At 47.1% G+C, this 18,037-nt stretch overlaps 1 protein-coding gene across 1 annotated transcript in view; it reads right to left on the bottom strand.

The window, feature by feature from the left end:
• PPM1L (protein phosphatase, Mg2+/Mn2+ dependent 1L) overlaps positions 1 to 18,037 on the bottom strand; it is a 74,344-nt gene that overhangs the window by 7,191 nt on the left and 49,116 nt on the right. The window contains exons 2-3 of the mRNA XM_048314234.1: positions 9,141 to 9,315; positions 694 to 855 (exon numbers count right to left, since the gene is read on the bottom strand). Of these exons, the coding sequence (XP_048170191.1) occupies positions 694 to 855; positions 9,141 to 9,315 (337 nt within the window). The remainder of the gene's footprint in view (positions 1 to 693; positions 856 to 9,140; positions 9,316 to 18,037) is intronic.

Genomic DNA, 18,037 nt, shown 5'->3' with positions numbered 1-18,037 from the left:
CATTCTGGAGGGTAGAGAGGCCCAGCACTGCTGGGGCAACACTCAGTGCAGGGTTAACATAAACCACAGGAACTTCTTTCCTCCATCAAAGAATTTGCTGCTGCTGTGGGAGCCAAACCAGGAATGGATTCCAAAAAGACTTGGACAAATCCAAGGAGAATTGGCTGTTAAACCTGATGATCCCAATGTAAATTCCAGCCCAGGAGGTGGCAAAGGTGACAAGTGATGAAAGCAAGGAAGATTTACTGCGGGAAGGTTTCTTTCCCTCTACTCCTGCCACGATTTCCATGTTTGTGCTCGTTATATGGGAATAAAAACCAGCTTGGATGAAGTAGATTCATGCTCTGCTGATTTCAGCACTAAACCTCCCTCAGGCTCAGACCAGGCCTCTCAAAACCAGGCTTTGGGCAGGGCTGGGGCGGAAGCTCCTGGGATGCTCCTGGTTGTCCATTTGCTCCCTGGGGAGATCCCAAGGAGTGCTCACTGGGCTGTTGAAGGCTGCTCTCCTACCCCAACCAGCTCATTTAGGGGTGGACCATCTGCTGCCACCTCTGCCCTGTGACATCCCCCGGAATTCTGGCTGGAAAACGGGAGACTTGTTCTGCTGAGGCCTCCGTCGGGCACTCCCCACCCTCTCCCGGGGGAAATGTCCATTTTAGTGCCAAATAAAAGATGAACCTCCCGACAACTCACCAGCTCTCTTAATCCTCTTCCTCTCCTTCAGCTGGTAGGGCTTGTGGTCGTGGGACAGGGGGATGGCGTTGCCGTCCTTGTCACACAGGACGCCCCGGGAGTCGCCCACGTTGGCCACGGTCAGCTCCTTGTCGGACAGCAGCGCGATCAGACACGTGGTGCCTGCAGGAACACGAGGGAGGGAGGCCCACACACACAGGGGGTGTAAATACAGGAATGATCAGCAGGAAAACGTTCCTCCTCTTACAGAGCCCCAGGATCGTTGAGTTGGGAAGGACTTCCAGGATGGTGGAGTCCAGCCTGTGGCTGATCCCCTCCAAGCCCACGTTAACGGTGGCAGGGAGGCTGAAAGGGGAGGGATTGTTGCCATCTCCATTCCAGTTCCCATCTTCCCGTTGCAGTTCCATCAGAACTGGCTTTTCCCAGTGGCCAAGGGAAGCAATGAAAGCCCAAAGGAGCCCTGGAGCCCCCAGGAACTGAACCTGCAGCACTGGATGGGGATGGGGTACCCCGGAGCTCTCTCCCCTCAGCCCTGCCAGAACTGAGGTCACTTCTTGATGTTTTTATTGAAAAAAGGTAAAGATTGGACATTTCAATTACTTTCACCTTTAAATGCACAGAAAATGAGATTAGGCATCGACCATTGCATCAAAAGGTGACAAGTGAGGTTTTGCAGACACACTGACACAGATTAAAAGGGAATTTCAGCACTGATTGTTCCCAAAGGCACTCTGGTATCCCTCAGTAAAATTAAAGCCACACCCTTCTCCTTTTAGGCAGAGAAGCCTCATAGGCTGAGTTTTCACTTTTGTTGTTAATTTACATCTGATTATTCATTAATAAAAGGATTTACCCACAGCTGGGGTGCTCTGGGAGAAGCACTTGGGCCATGAAGGTCTTGGGGATGAAACTCAGCCCCCAGAAGAGGTCCAGAGCAGGGCTCCAGTCTGAGCTCCGTGGCCCTAAACCCAAATTCTGGGTGGTGCCATCCCTGTCCAGACCAGAGGGACCAACTCTGGCTGTTCCCATGGCAAACATCCCGTGAGAGGTATAAATAAACCAGCCAGGAATAAACAAATTGGGTCCCAAAGGTTCATTTTTGCCTTCCTGGACGCCCGATCCCATGGGAGAGGAGAGGCCTGAGGTACCCTCTGGACAAGGATCCATCTGGAGTGACCCCAGAGCAAGAAAACCCCAAAATTCCTGGCCTGGATTGATTAAACCCCAAACAAACCCAACTCATCAACCCCATCCCTATGTCCTCCCAACAGAGCTCAAGCTTCAGTTCACACAATAATTAAGCAAGAATTATTATTTTTGAGCTTCAGTAACGCCCAGAAGGGATCAGAGTTATTCAGAACAGCGCAGAAAGCAGGATAACCCAAAATACAGGTTTATATTTGGGTTTATTCTCCACCAACCTGCAACTTGCACCACATGGAGCTCTCATCTACAGACCACACATTCCCACTTGCCTTCCAGGGACTTTAAATCCCAAACAATAGGACTCCTGGAGTTTCCAGGGCAGCAATGTGATGTTTTTATGGTTCACCTCGCTGTCCTCTGGGCCCATCTGCCTCAGCTCCTCCTGTGTCTCCTGCATTTCTCTTTGACATGCTCAGAAATCCAAATAAAACTGGGATTATTGCCCACAGAATAGGCAGGAGTGAGAAAAATCTGGATAAAAAGTGGTGGGAGACCATCAAGATCACGGAGCTCCACCTCCACGTGCCCTCCAAGTGAGCCAGCAACTCTAATCCAAAGGCAGAGAAATAAATCTGATTCTCCAGGGATAAAAATATAAAATCAGGAATGATACAAGCAGGAGCAGACATTCACTTTTCGTTTATGCTCCAGCAGGGAGGGAACCTGCAGGAATTGTGGGGACAAAGCAGGGACTTCACTCCTTCCCTCCTTTCTAGGTTACTGGAATATTTAAATAATAATAATTTCTTGCAGCAGAAGCTACAGAGATTGGAGAGAATGTTGTTAAAATCTCCAAAATACACAGTTTTGCCAAATGCTTGGGCTTACTGCCTGTGAATGAAATAAATTGCAAACAAACTTTCAAAACCGTGGACTTTTAAAGCACCCGCCTCCCTTTCCTCAAGGTGTGTGGGACCAGAGAGCCAGCACATCATCCAGGCACTGATCCCAAACCCCTCAGTGCTGCTCTTTCCTACAATGCCCTGCACCTCCTGCTTCTCTCAGCAAAACTCTCCCGAATAATCCATTCTGTAAAGCCTGAACCTAAAAACAACCATTCTGAAAGCTCAAGGTCTCAGCATTCCATCATATCTCAACATAATGTGCTTTTCCCCCTGAAATTAGAAGAACTCTCTTCTTTCACAAGAGATTAAAAGAAGCAGCAGGTTCATAGAAATACAGAGAATGACTTCAGATCTCTGAGACTGGAGCTTAAATTCCACCACAGAAGAATTCCCACGTGGCTGTACCCAGTGGGTTTGCATTTGAAACAGAGAATCATTTTATTTCCAATTAGATCTGGGACTCATGGAATGATTTAGGATGAGAGGGACCTTAAATCCCATCCACTCCCACCCCCACAGACACCTCCCACTGTCCCAGGCTGCTCCAACCTGGCCTTGGGCACTGCCAGGGATCCAGGGGCACCCACAGCTGCTCTGGGAATTCCATCCCAGCCCCTCCCCACCCTCACAGGGAGGAATTCCTTCCCAAAATCCCATCCAAACCCACACAATTAATCCTCCTCACCATCAATCATCTGATATTCACCAGATTTGGGGGGCACTCCCAGACTGATGGATTCTGGAGGTGTTTCAACACCCTAAAAGTGTTTTCCAGGTGGGAAAACAAGAGAGCTGGAAGGGAATTTTGTGCATCAGGAAGCAAAATTTAATTACTGGGAAATGGAAACCCTTTTGGGCAGCCTCTCCATCTTCCAGGCTGCTCTGACAGGGACCATCAGTAGCTCCAAGCTCCACGTGATTCCTCCCTTGTCCAGATGAAAAATCATCCCAGTACAGAGGGAATTCCATTTCAGCTCCCAGGTTGATTTCCTGGCATCATTCCCGTGTTTAATTTCACCTGAGCATCCCCCTCAGCAGCAACACGTTGGAAATGGTTTAAATAAGTTGAAAATCACTGGGTTTTTTTTTCCCTGGTGAGGGGTTTGTGTGTGACACCAGGACAGCTCAACAGCAGGAGGCCACAAGTGCAATTTCCTCTGGAATTGCTCCCGAATTCTGGGATCTCTGAGGGACACCTCAGGATCCATTAGAAATCTCCACAGCTTTGCAGCTCCTATTATGGAATATTCAAATCCACGTAAAACACCATCTGCAGAACTGATTTGGCAAAAATAAAAAGGGGGGGAAAAAAAAAAGGGATTTCAACATCTTGGCAATTCCAGGCAAATCCACCCCTCCACAATCACGGTGCCAAAGATATTAAAGATTTTATGTTTATGGGATTAGCTGGCCTTGAGGGAGTCCAATCCCTCAGGATCCATCCTGCATTTTAAGCCAGGCAGAAGTTTGCTGGGACAGCTGAGGCTCAGTGATTTTATGGGTGACATCCATAAACAAGGTGACATCCTGTAACAAGGATGGTGATCCCACGGGAAAAGAAGGAGCAAAATGAAAATCCCACTTGGGGAAAATAAAACCCAAACCACCAAAATAATTTTCCCCTCTTTCCTCTGGCTCTTCTCCTCCTCCTTTCCAGGTCTCCTGATTTTGTTCCTGCACATTCTGTGCAGCCCCATTGCCTTTGGAAGAGTTGTTTTTATCACCTTTAATGGATGATTTTATCTCCTGCTCTTTAAATCCCTCCTAAAATACTTCCAGAAAGCTTCCCAGCCACTTTGCAGCCTCAGGCCATTGCACTCCCAGCAGCATTCCCACGTTCCTGCAGGATCCTGATCCCTGGGTAATTGTGGGATTCCAGGTGCCTGCTCTCCCCAGTGCTCCCAGCACTCACTGCTCATGGCTCCAGCCAAGGCTGGAAGAGAAATATTCCCAAAATTCCTTGTCAGGACAAGGATTTCAACTCCTGGCAAGTCACCCCTGGTGGAAGTGTGTTCCCATTTTTCCAAGCCCTCTGTGAACAGGACAAAGCACAGCCCCAAAGCACAGCCCAAGGAGGAAGGTGCATTACAAGACAGGACTTCTCTTAAAGAAAATCAATCCAACAGATCTTCCTGCATTTTTAGTGGATTACCTTGGGATAAACATCCCAGCAAGGACAACTGATTCTATTGTGATCATTTTATTTATCATTTTATTTATAATGATATCATTTATTTATCATTTTATTGTGATGGAGCACAATGATGACTTCACCTTGGCAGGCTCTTTGCAGAAGGAAAAAAACCCATTTTTCCCCCAACAAAGCATTTATTATGCCCATTATTTATGATTCCTATTGCAATTTCCTGCTTTAATTTTCTCATTTTCTCCTGGTAATCACCTTCCCTGGGGGAAAACACCTGCCTGCAGTTCCAGGAAGGGAGCAGAGTACCTGGAAAAGGGGCGTCCTTGGCCTGTTGGTCGTTAAAATCAACTTCTCCCAGCTCCAGCCAGGACATTTGTGGGAAGCAGATGGATCTGCCACCTCTTGGCTGAAGTTTCATCTTGGATATTTTGGCTTTTTGCACTTCCAGCAACGGGAAACACTCACAGGACTGGACTGGGGGCTGCAGTCCTGGAGTTGGGATGAAGGGCAGAGCCTTGGATTTATGCTCAGAGCAGCTTTCCACAGCTGGAACCAGAGCCAGGATTCCAGGGAGCACAGAAACCCTGGATATGAGGAATTTCAGCAATTCAGTATCTATTAAATCCTGCTGGGAGGGAGGAGTGGAGGATGAGGGATCCCTGGCTCTGGGATTCCCTGGACATGGCGAGGGAAGGCCGAGCCCAACCCATCCCCCCCTCACCCCAAACCAGCTGGACCCCAGCAAACACCAGCTAAGAAAAGCCATTTTGGGGCTGACACCTAGCTCTGGATGCAATTCCTAAATACCAGTATCTTCCAGGACTGCTTGACAGCAGGCAAAAATGAATTCCATCTCTTTTTGTTGTGTAATAATGGAACTCAATTTCGCCAGGACTCCTGGGGAAGAGGGGCCATCCATTAAGGAAAAAACCACATGGTCTGCAGGATGAAACCACCTCCAGAACCTCCCAGCAGGCTGGAATTCCCTGGAACACCAGAGTTAAATGCCTAAGTGCCTTTAAATAACCTAAATTTGCCACAGATCAGGCACTGACCACCTCGGATGTTTAGGGATGCTGTAAATGAAAGGAATGGGATTAAGAACCAACAAAGCTTTGTCGGGAGAAAATATTCTTGCACAAAATTACCCCAGCCTCAGCTAGTCAAGAATGCCACTTTTTAAACTAAAGGATTTAGGGATTAGGAGAGGATTTGGACCCATCTGTCACTTTTGGCCTCCTTTCATTTTTTAAAGCTTCCTTACTCAAACCTCACGAAAAATCTTGCCAACATTTGACTATTTCCAGACAAACTCATTCGATTTGTAGCTCTGATGTGTTGATTTCCTAAAGGGAAAGATGCACAAAAAGAGGGAAAGATTCACACTGGGATGTCGAGTCCATCAAGGCTGCACTTTATGAACACTGGATGTTGCCAGAAAGGCCAAATTAACACCCCAAATTGTGCCAAACCCAGAGCATTTGGGCTTCATTCCCGCAAAGGGATGCAGCTGAACTCGACCCACTTTGGGAAGCATCCCTGGGGAGAAAGGAGTTCCTGGGGGTGCAAAATGCTCCTTCCAAGAGGGATGGGAAAGGTTTCCTGGCTGGAAAAGGTGTGGAAGTGCTTCCCTGTCCAGCATACCCTGCTACAATCAGTGACTGAGCCCTTGGAGCCCCTCAAACCTTTCCCTGTCCAGCTTCCCTGGCTGGCACCTGCTGGAATCCCACCTGCAGGAACCAAACCCTTGGCAGTGCTCCAGGATGGGTTTGGGTGATCCCTCACACAATTGCCTGCCACACAAAATTCTGTTTTCTCCCCTTTCAGCACCATCACTTTTATTTTGCCAATTTTCAAAGATTCTTTCCCTCATTTTTTACGCCCCACCAGCAGCTCGAGTTCCTCGTTGAGTTGATTTTGGGGTGGAAAAAAGCCAAAAGAAAAAAAAAAGGAAAATGCCACCACCAAGGGCTGGAGTGGTTGGAGCACCCAGGCTCACCAGCAGCTGCTGTAATTATATTTAACTGCCCATTTTCTGTGCTTTGCTCCCAATCAGCTCTCACTTCAAGAGCAGGTAGAGCCATTTCTGCCTTTATCATAAATAAGGGACACAATCAGGAGGATGAGGTGGCTCCACTGCTGTGTTTTCATCTCTGGAGGTGCCTCCACCTGCTCGGGAAGCTGGAATTTTGGGGGTTCATTTGCAGCTGTGCTGTCTCTCTGCTCTGAATGTGTGCTGGCAGTTTTCTCAAGCAGTTATTATGGAGCTTCTCATTTCCACATGATTGTTGCTGGACGAGATAAATCCCCAAATATGTGCTTCAAGCAGTTTTAATCTTTATTTTTGCTGTACAAACACAGAGATTTCCATAAAGGAAAAAGCTTTTCTTTGCCTTCTGACAAGAATCAGTCATTTCCCTGCATTTTCTCCTCCCTAATAAACTCCTATAAATCAAAATATAAAGGAGCTGGAGTGACCAAACTGAGGGGAAAAAATTCACAGGATTCATTGGAGTGGGAAATTCTGTGTGAGAAAAGATCACCAGAGGTGAGAGAAAACAACAACTTCTGAAGCTTATCTTTGATGCATCATTAAAAGCAGGCCAGATGTGATGAAGGAAATATTCTGCACCCTCATTTTACCTCTGCTGGCCTTTGAGAACCCACAATCCAAGCTCCTTGCGTGAGGTGTATTCTGCAAAACGCAGCTCAGGAGGCTCCAGAGTGCTCCAGATCCCAGCAGCTCAGAGAACCAGGTAATTTATTGGGTTAATGAGTGGCTTTAATTGATAAAGCAACAGAGCTTTGTCATTATTTGCCATTCCCAGAGCACTGAGAGCAGCCAGAGTGTGCAGTCTGTAAATGGCATTTACATCTGAGATCAAAGCAGCTGCAAGAGAATCTCTGCTCGGGAGTGGGAGCGTGAGGAAGAGTCTGAGCAAAGTGGGTAAGAAGCTGGAGCATTTAAAGTTGGAATATTTGTAGCTGGACCATTTCAAGTACTTCAGGACATGTGAGGAAATGCCAGAAGAAAATCCCAGCCCTCTGGCAGAGCTGGAAGTGCTGAGGAGCTCCAGTGGTGGCACTTTTATCATGGTGACAGTAACCAAAGCAAGGAATGACCCGTGGGGCTGCTGCCTGGCAAATCCACCAGAACAGGAGGAAAAACCTAATGACAGCAGGAAAAACCCAATGACAGCAGGAAAAACCCAATTACAAGTTCCAGGCTTCTGCCTAAAGCAGCTGGAGGAAGACTCAGAGCTGAGCTCAGCACCCAAGGGCACCGCGGTGCCAAAGACCAGGGAAGCTCCAGAGGAAAAGCCACCAGGGATTAAGGGAAACAGCAAAATGAGGATCTAGGGAGTGTAAACCCTCTTTTTGTACTCCAAGGAAGAGCTGGATGGCAGGGATGAGGCTGGAAGCTGCTGGGAAGGATGGTGGGCTCCAGCTCAGCCACGAGTGTTTGAAGAGGAGAACAAAGAGCAGCACCCAGAGCTCAGCTCGCAGCTCCATCCATGCCCTGCTGGGAATAACTCAGCTCTAAATGATGAACTGTCCTCTCTGTTTGAGCCTTTCTTTACCAGATGGCCAGGTGATTTTAATCTAAACACGAAGAAACTTTGGTAAGACTCAGGGCAAATAGAACACACCGGGGGTTATTTTGGACAATCAGTGAAAAACATCAAGAGTGTGTCTTCGTTGCTGTGTAACTGGAAATTTCCTGCATCAGGAGAACCCTGTGAAGGATCTAAAAGCTGGAAGGCATTTCTAACTGCTAGAAAACCAAATGCTAGAAAATGTAAATACCAAACCTGGAAACTGGAACTTCACTGTTAAAATGCCTCCAAAATTGCCTGGGTTTGGCTGCCCATGGCCTCACGTCATGTTTAAAATCAGGTTCTGTGCCTGCCCCAGCCACTCTCAGCTGGGAAAGCTCAAAAATCAGTTATTTGTGAAGGAGAAAAGAGCAGAAAGCAGGTGGTACCAGGGACAGTGCAGAGACACAGGGAGATCAATCAACATCAGTGCTCAGAGCACAAAGTGCTGGGAGAAACAGAAGTGTCCTCTCAGCTCCCTGGCATCCCATCACTCATGAGGAACATCTTCCACCCCAGCCTGACTTCAGGAGGCAAAAATATGTCACAAAAATGAGGACAAAAGTTCAACCTGCACAAGGTGTTTGGGGAAACATCGAAAGTGAGCCCTTTTTTTGGCAGTAAAATGGAAATTATAAAGAACCACAGCCATACCTGCTTCATCATAGGTCACAGTCAGCTTCTCCAGCATTTCCCTGTCGATGGATAGGATCTGCTGCTCCAGGATGGTCTGGTAGGACAGGACACTGTTCTCCTTGTCCTTCTCATAGTCTTGGAGATGCTGTTTGAGCACTTCGGGCAGCCGGGACTTCACGTACTCTGCTGCTGACTGTGGAGCAAAGAGGAGTGTAATTAATCCATTTGTGTTAATTGGAGTTGGGGTATCATGGAGCAAACCCCCCCTGAGCTGAGGCACCACCCGGCCTCCCCCAGGGAATTCCTACACACGCCCAGCACAACAGCACAGCTTCATCAGAGCTGATGCCTCTTGAAAACACAACAACCAAATCTCGTGTCTTTATTCCAAATTCTAAAGCACAGAGTGGAATCAGATTTCATGTGTTTATGCTACATTTTAAAGCACAAAGTGGCAGAGTGGAATCAAATTTAATGTGTTTTTCCTACATTTTAAAGCACAGAGTGGAATCGCTTCACCCGCTCTCGATACACTGCCAGGGCCATTAATATTCCTATACACACGAACACAGAGAAAATTCCTTTAATTCCTTCCTCCCGCCGCTCAGGGGCCCAAAGGAGAGGGAATTAACACAAGGGGGCATGGTTGGACTGATGTTGGGAGCCGCGTGTAAAAATGTAGTAACGGGGGAGTAACCACTGAGAGCAGCTGGCCGGGATCCCTGGCACCCTCCACACATGGAGAGACCCAAACCCAGCCTGGATTCCCGATTTGCAGCACCACCATCCCTCCCCTGGGACTATCACGCTCCCACTCTGACAGGGAATAGAAATTCCCTTTTTCTGGCACAGCTTTGGGTTGGGTTTTTTCAGCTGCCCATCTCTGACAGAGCAGCAAGGGCTCCGTGCTCCTTTTCCTGCCCATCTCAAGGCAAAAAAAAGGAAAATAAATGACAACAAAGTTGTTTTATTCCAGGCCTGGGAGTGACCAGGAGTCACCCCTGTTCTGTTCCAGGCTCTTTCTGGGGTTATATTTAGTTTTCCAAAGTCAACCAGTGATTAAATTGCAATCTTAAAATACCCCTGAAGTTGTGCTCCGTGTTCCTGCACTCTGAGCCGTGTGACACCAAGGGAATTACTCGGGAAAACCAAAGGAACTGCCCACATGAGCACAGAATAATGAATATTTTAACAGTTGCTTTTTCCACAGGAAGGCCAAAAGGCACATTGTACACGGATTATTTCAGCCCAAGTTCAGGAATTTGTGTTCAATGTTTCCTTTGGGAACAGATTTGTTCTCTTTGATCCCTGGGGGGGATTTTTGTGCTCCTGGGAAACACCTGAGCTCAGGGATTCGATCTGCTGGTCAATCTGCCTCCTCCTCATCCCTGTGGGAAAGCAATTCCATGGCCACTCTTCTAAAACTGAAACTCCAGCATCCCCTGGGAATCTGCTTCCAGTCCGAAGCAAATTAAATAAAGGATTGACTTTAATACCTTAATTGACTTTAGGGTATTTCGTCCTACCATGGAAAATTAATATTTCATATGGAGAGAACACATTTTAAAAGATCTACGATGAAATCTACTCGCAGAGCTCATTCACCACAAAAATCCCATTTTTCGAAACCTCCCCCCCCTCTGGACATAAAAATCCCATCAGGAATTGCTGAAATCCCTCATTCTGCAGCAACCTGAACCCAAACACAGCCAGTGGCCTCCTGTCACTACCAAACCTGCCCACATTTTTTAATTGATGGGAAAGACACATCCAAAGCAAATTTTCCTTCTATAAATGATGCTGAAATTTGCTCCCTGAAGTGGCTCCTTCTGGGACCTGCTTTGTACGTGGGGGAGGAAAGGTCTAAAATGCTCATGAAGGGCTTCATTATGAAGCTACTTCAAAAATCAAGTGGTGCCTGGACGAAGCAGCTCCTCAGTCAGTGATTTGGGGAATTTTGGGAAAGTTTGGAACACACAGGAGGGTTTTGGTGGGTGGAAGCCCAGCAGGGACAGCTGCATCCTTCCTCATCCTCAGCACATTCCACAGGCTCACCACATCCCACAGCCTGACTCCCCCAACCCACTCAACCTTTAAAATCCATGTTTTCCCCCCAAATTGCATGTTTCTGGCCTTGAAACACTCCAGCAAGCTTTAATTAATTGTGTTATAAACGCTGCTCAGTGGGAATCCCTCTCCAAGAGGCAAAGCCCTGGGAATGCTGCTCATCCCGTGGTGGGGAGGAGGAGGAGCGAGGCAGAGCACCCCGAATTCCCTGGTTTTCCACCCAAATGGAGGAGCTCCCCCTGTGTGGGCACACATGGGGACAAGGAGTGACCCGAGCGCGCCGTGACCAAACTCAGTTAATTTAATTAAGACACTGAGTGTTAAACGGCTCCACAGCCCCGTGAAAAGCCAGGGTGGAAAACAAGAGCCATGGGAAGGTCAGGACATGGCCTGGGAAGCTCTGAGGGATCCAATTAGCTGGAGCAGCCATTATTTATCAACACTTCCAATTAACACACCGACCGCAGAGACTTCACTGCCTCAGCCCCACCCGCGGCACCGAGGCCCTGATTTACAGGGACAGGAGGGACACCACAAATTTCTGATATTCATGTCCTTGGGAGAATTCATTCTGCCTTCCCAGCTGCTGCAGGCGTTCAGGGAGCAGGGGAAATGCAGGATCCAGGGCAGAGTGTGGCATTCCTGGCTTAGGCCCTAAACCAGTGATGGATTTCAAGACACACCAAGACCCCGCTGCCCCTCCTTTCCACAGGTTTCCTGTGGATCACCACAAGTTCCCTCCTTCAGAGATGATGCCCCATCCCTGGAAATGTTCAAATCCAGGCTGGATGGGGCTTGGAGCAAGCTGGGATAGTGGAAGGTGTCCCTGCCCATGGCAGGAGGTGAAATCAGATGATCTTTAAAGTCAAAGGAAGGACACAAAGATTTCTGAGGCCTGACGGTGCAAAAGGTCCAAAGCTGCAAGTCAAAGAAGGTTTTGGGAGGAAACTTTAGGGAAGTGTGAGTGAAAACTGTCCTGGTGCAGAAGAAGCCCAGGATTTACCTGGTAAAGCCCTGAGCTGCTCCTTGATCTCAGACTCAAGGGCACATCTACACAGTCACAACATACTCAAGAATGAATGAACGCAGAAACAAAGGGAAACTGAAGGAAAAAATTACTTGGAGAAAAGGCAGTGAGAAAAGGTTCCACAAATCCATGTGGAACAAGGAAAACCCAGGGAAAACATTGCTGCACTGCTGAGCAGAGGAGCTATTGACAGGTGATGGCCTAAATGCTCCAGGATTTAATGTCTCTCTGTACTAAACTGCTCATTTCCCTTCCCTTGAGTACCACCTGTCCCCTGCTGCCTTCACTGGCAGCTAAATCCCAGGCAAAGAACCAAAATCTCCAGGCAGAACAGGGCAGGAGCAGGTTGGGAAGCGCTTGTAAAGATGAGCTATTTTCCAGCTGGCTGGGGCAGCTGAAATCCACCCAGGAACGCAGGTAACGGGCTGAAAAAAATCTCCTTAAGGACCTCTGTGTTTGGGAATTCCCAGGGGATGGGGAGATGCTGCTTGGGAAGGGCACTTTTAACACGATCTGAAGGGAGAGGGAGAGAGGTGGAGCTACAGAGCAGTCGGTGTAACTGCGGTGCCTGGAAACCGGGATGTGGGATCAGATGATTCCTACGCCCAGGAAAAACCCGAGGTTTGGAAGGCACAGGGAGCAAAGTGGTTCCTCAGGGTGTTGGCGGAGCTGCTGATCCCATTCCTGCCCTCTGCAGCCTCAGGAGCAAATTCTGTGCTCATCCCAATAAAAACCCTGCGCTGGAACCCCTCAGTTCCACAAATCCTTCCCCGTGGTTCTCCTGAGCCTCAGGATCCCCGGGAAAGCCTTCCATGGAAATCAGGGTGCTGAATCCCAGCAGATGTCAGAGAATCTTCAGGGATTAAGACCCATCTCCAAGGCCCCCTGGACCCAAAGGTGTTCCCAGGGTGGGGGTGACTGTCACTGTCACCATCCCACCCACACCCACCCAATCCTTCATCAAAAAGATGGAAAATCGTGGGAAAGATTCCAGCCTGAGGTGCTGTTTGAAATCCATGATGATCCCATTTGGAATTTCACAGCCCACATCCCAGACCAGCACTCCTTAGCAGAAATACTTTCAAATACAGGTTTTTGGACTTGCATCTTTTTATTAAAAAAAAAAAAAAAGCCCAAATCCACCCACACAATTCATTATTCTAAGAAAAGTGCACTTAACTTATTAAACATCTCTCTCTGGGAAAGTAAAAACCATGGAATAATGAGGCTGTGGACAAGAAATGTATTCCAGGAAGCCCATCAGTGAATTTTCGTAGAAATTCCCTAAGGCTTTCCTGTTCACTTCCAAAAAGGACAGTGCAGGAATATCCCTACATTGCCATAAATACATAAATTGAGATTCCGAGGTTAAAAAAATCCCATCCCAGATTAAATAAAAGACCTGGAAGTGCACCTTTCCCTGATCCAGTCATCCTGGCAGAGATGTTCCAGCTGAACCAGGACAATCCCTGCTCAAACACAGCGAGGATTTGTTCCCATTTTACTGCCATTCCAAGAGTTGTTCCCTGACGCTCTGGAAGTGGCTAAAGAATATTCCTTGGATTCCTTTATCTCTGGGAGCCAAACTTATGGCAGACAGATCACCTCCTCAAGCTTTTCACACAGGAAGGGCTGGAGGGGGATGGAATCAGATCCCAAAATTGTGCTGGTTCCAGGGAAATTCACGCTCCTCTCCCATCCCGCCCTTGGTATTTGGGATCAGCTGCCTGTCCTTCACCAGCAGGAACAGCTCCCCTGAAGCCAGTGGGATTTTGCTGAGGCAAACCTCTTGGAATAAGGACATGGAGCTATGAATAGTCATTCCAAGGGAAAACATATGAGAGCAAAACATAATCTGCTCTCCAGGGGATAATGCAAGATCCACAAATGGCACCAGGACAAACAGTTTGCCCTCTAAAGCAAGGAACTATTTAAGGACAAACATGCCAACAGAATTTTTGTCCTTTAATCCCAAATTTTCATGCATTTAGCCTATTATTTTTATTTAAAAGTATCTTTTTCCCTCTATGATAAACATTTATTGATCAATACGTATCCCAGGAAAGCCCAGCTCCCAATTTAAAATGAAGTTACGAGCTGAAAATGTTTGAGGAGCTCAGAAATTCTCTGCCGGGACTTTCAGCAACACTGGACACCAAAACCACCACTATTATTTTGCAGTCCACGCACTGTTATTTCCATAGCAGGCCAAGCATCAGCTCACAAACATCTTCACTTCATCAGACACTCTGTAATAACGAGGAAATTAACCTGATTCCAAGGAGATGGCTAAAGTTCAAATTAGTATTCACGCTGGATTGTCAGAGATATATTAAATCCATAATTACAGTAATCCACAGCTGCTTCAGCTGTGGAAAATAATGAATTGCCCAGTGAGGACTGGGCTCCCTGAAATGGGAAGGAAAAGCCATCTGGAATTTGGGCTTTGCTCGGAGCACACGGAGCTCGATCTCCGTTGGCACAGCCTGTGTGTGGATTCCTGGCTCCCAGCAAGGCTGAGAACCACGTCCCCACGTGGGTAAAAATAAAAATAGGATGATTTATGGCTCCAAAGTACACGTTTTAGTCCAGCCCTTTAAACAGCCCCTGTCACTCGCTGCTTGAAGAGAATTATTGAAGTGTCCTGGAACGAGGAGCATGGAAATCAGCGGGATTTGGGCTGGAAAATGGCACGTCCCGTTCTGCCTGTGCCCAGCAGTCTCAGGGTGACACCGCAGGGACACACGTGTGACCCTCCTGCAGCCGGGCACGGAGCAGCACAGGTGACAATCAGTGAAAACCCAATTAATTGCCATTTTCCAGTGAGGGACTGGTTCACGAAACACTCGTACGAGCCGTGTTTTTAATGGCTGCTTTTAATTAACGAATGGAAACGAACCAAGCCGTGCTCTGTGTGGTGGAGCCAAGCTGCAGGTGAGGGAGGACAAGGCACGGACACGGATCTGTCCCCACTGCTTTGGCTGAGCCACGAGGAACGTTCTGGAACATTCTGGGGGTCCAATTAAAAGGTTAATTGCATCAAGGCAAGGGGCATCGTTCTAATGAGCTCGTCTGGCATCTCCACTCGGGACCACAGCACCTCCCTGCCTCACTCTCTGAATGAAGAAGTCGTTTCGAAAAATGGGAGAATATTCCCAGACAGAATCTTCCCCAGCCCTTGGAAGTTCATTATCCGTGCTGCGAGAGGATGGATTCCCGTCCCACAGGGAACATTCCCCTCATCCCCAGCCCGAACCCGCTGTTATCTGCGACTTCCAGCGCAATCTCTCTCACCTCCATTCCCCTTTCTCATGTAAATCCATGGATCCAACCACCCCATTATCCCGTCGCTGAGGAGCAGAGCAGCTGGAATTCCCTCCATCAGTCCCTGACACATCTCCCTGCTCCCTCTGGAATCCTGCCAGCCGCTCACGGGCTTCTCCTTGGAACACTCCCGTTTGCCAGCCTGGATCTTTAGGGGGAAGCATCGCAGCAAGGAGGTGGAGGAAGATTTATTAACACCCAAACTATTTATTAACACCCGAACTAGTAATTAACACCAGAACCAGTAATTAACACCAAAACCACCTCCTTACTTCTATTAATTCTGTCCATTTTGGGCTCACCACTGCCCTGGGAGCTCATGGACAGCTCATGGAGCCCCTAAATCTTCTTTTAGGACCACACTGTGCAGTATCAGATACCCAGATTTGTGCTTGGGTTTATTAATTGCAACTTATTTACATGTGCTCCCACAGCAAATGAGTGCAATTCCTCGGGATTTATCAATTATTTACCGATAATCCCATCAAAGATTGGAGGAGTCACAGGACAATTTTCCACGTGAACACACCAAGTCAACAATTTCTGTTTCTCGTTATCCTCAATGGGCACAGACTGAAATGCAGGAAATGCCATTGAAACTTAAATTAAAGCTTTTTTCCTGGTCAAACACAGGGTGCCCCAAGAGGCTGGGGAGTCACCATCCGTGGAAACATCAAATCCCAACTGGGCTGGCTTACTCCACCCTGAATATTTGGTCTGACAACCACATATATACCCCCAAAATTAAGAATATTAGGAACAATGAGAGTAAAGGAACTATTCCTGGAGCTAAAAGAAAAGCATCAGCACTAAAATTGCACACGCACAGACACAAACTCTGAATCTTAATTAGAAAGTCAATTATTATCCATGCCTCTTTTAGGAGAAAAATTAAGATTAGTGGGGGAATTAAAGTGAAAATGAGGCACGAAGCAGTCATTTGATAAAATTCCTGTTAGCTCTGGCAAACAGGGAGCTGGAGCTGGTTTAAAGGTGATGGATTCCATAAATCCTGGAAGATGCATGAGCACAGACACACAAGAGCAGCAATAATTCTGACAAACACCCACAAGGCCATAGGGAAAGGACATTAATGTTTGACTAATATTTGAGTTTACCAAAGGGCACGATTTAGTCAATGACACAATGCAAAATATGTGTGATTGAAGTGCTGAAAAAAAATAGGGATGTCAAGATTTCACCTGATTTTGATGCTAATTGGGTGGAACTATTAACAGAGATGAGCTGAATATGAAATGAAGGCCTGTAAAAAAAGGGTTTTAAAATGCCTGAAAAGACTTGCCCATTACCAGGTAACAATGCAGAAAAATCCGGGTCCTAAATTACCATTTATTTACTAAATACCAAGGTGTACAGAGCAGGGATTGCATTTGGAGACCTGCCAGGAACATTTCACCCAACCAGGAGGAACTGAAATGTTCCCTTACGTCCCTGTAATCAAATCTAAGCAAAGGGGATCCTTTTTCATATTGGCATAAACAAGCAGGAGTGAGAGAAAGAGCAAGAACCCTAAAAATAATGGGCAGAGTGTCATAAACCCGCTGAACTCACACAGGTGCTGATTTTGGGAGCCTGTTTTGATACAGCAAAATACTGCATTTTGGATTTTACTGAGCTCACCAAGTTCAACATGGAAGGTAAAAAAATAAAAGAGGTTTGCAAAATGACTCGACTTTAAATGACATTTCCACCTCCGTGCCTGTAACCCTGCATCAGTGCAGCCCCTGAACTGAAAGCTTTCATTAGGAATTAAAATGCCTTAAAACTACTCCAGGGGATTGCCACAGGTGTCTCTGTGCAGAAGCTTTCCCAAAGAGCAGGGCTTCTTTTAGTGAAAAACCAGTTTTACCAGAAGCCTTTCATTCTGCTCCTGGAATTGAGGGAAAAAATGTATTTATAGCCTATTAGACTCAATTAAATAGCAAGAAGCATTCATCTTTCTTTGCCATTGTTCTCTCCCTCCAAGCACTGAGGGAGAGGAGTGGAATTATTTTAGTCTAAATGGTCTCTCCTGATTCAGAGACATTGCTTGGTGCCAAGCAGGAATCAAGAACTGGAAAGATCCAGTCTGGGTGAGTTACACAGGAGACCAAAAAAAAAAAAAATCTCTATTTTCACCTGCTTAGAATTTCACCAATGTTCAACCATCTGGTCACAAACCTGTCTCCCGCTCTTCCTAGCACTCCTAAATGGAATATTTCTGTGATTCCATCCAGTGCAAGTCCAAAGCTCAGCAAGTAGGAAACACATAGGGATTTTCAAGTAACAGCAGAGTGCCAATGTATAAAATATTATCACTTTGCCTTTGTCAGCCATAAATCCCCTGAGGGAACCAGGCAAGCTCCTGGAGCAGGAGCTGTGGCCAGATGTTGTCCCCTGGAGCCAAGTCCTGTCCTGATAAGGCTTTTCCTAAATGGGATACCTCTAATGCTGGAAACAATCCTTAAGCTGCCGTTTAAGTCTGACCTTAAAAAAT

Source organism: Corvus hawaiiensis, chromosome 10, assembly GCF_020740725.1.
Source record: "Corvus hawaiiensis isolate bCorHaw1 chromosome 10, bCorHaw1.pri.cur, whole genome shotgun sequence".
NCBI classification, from domain to species: domain Eukaryota; kingdom Metazoa; phylum Chordata; class Aves; order Passeriformes; family Corvidae; genus Corvus; species Corvus hawaiiensis.
The sequence above is the reverse complement of the archived record's forward strand: the minus strand, read 5'-3'. Positions and strand labels throughout refer to the sequence as shown.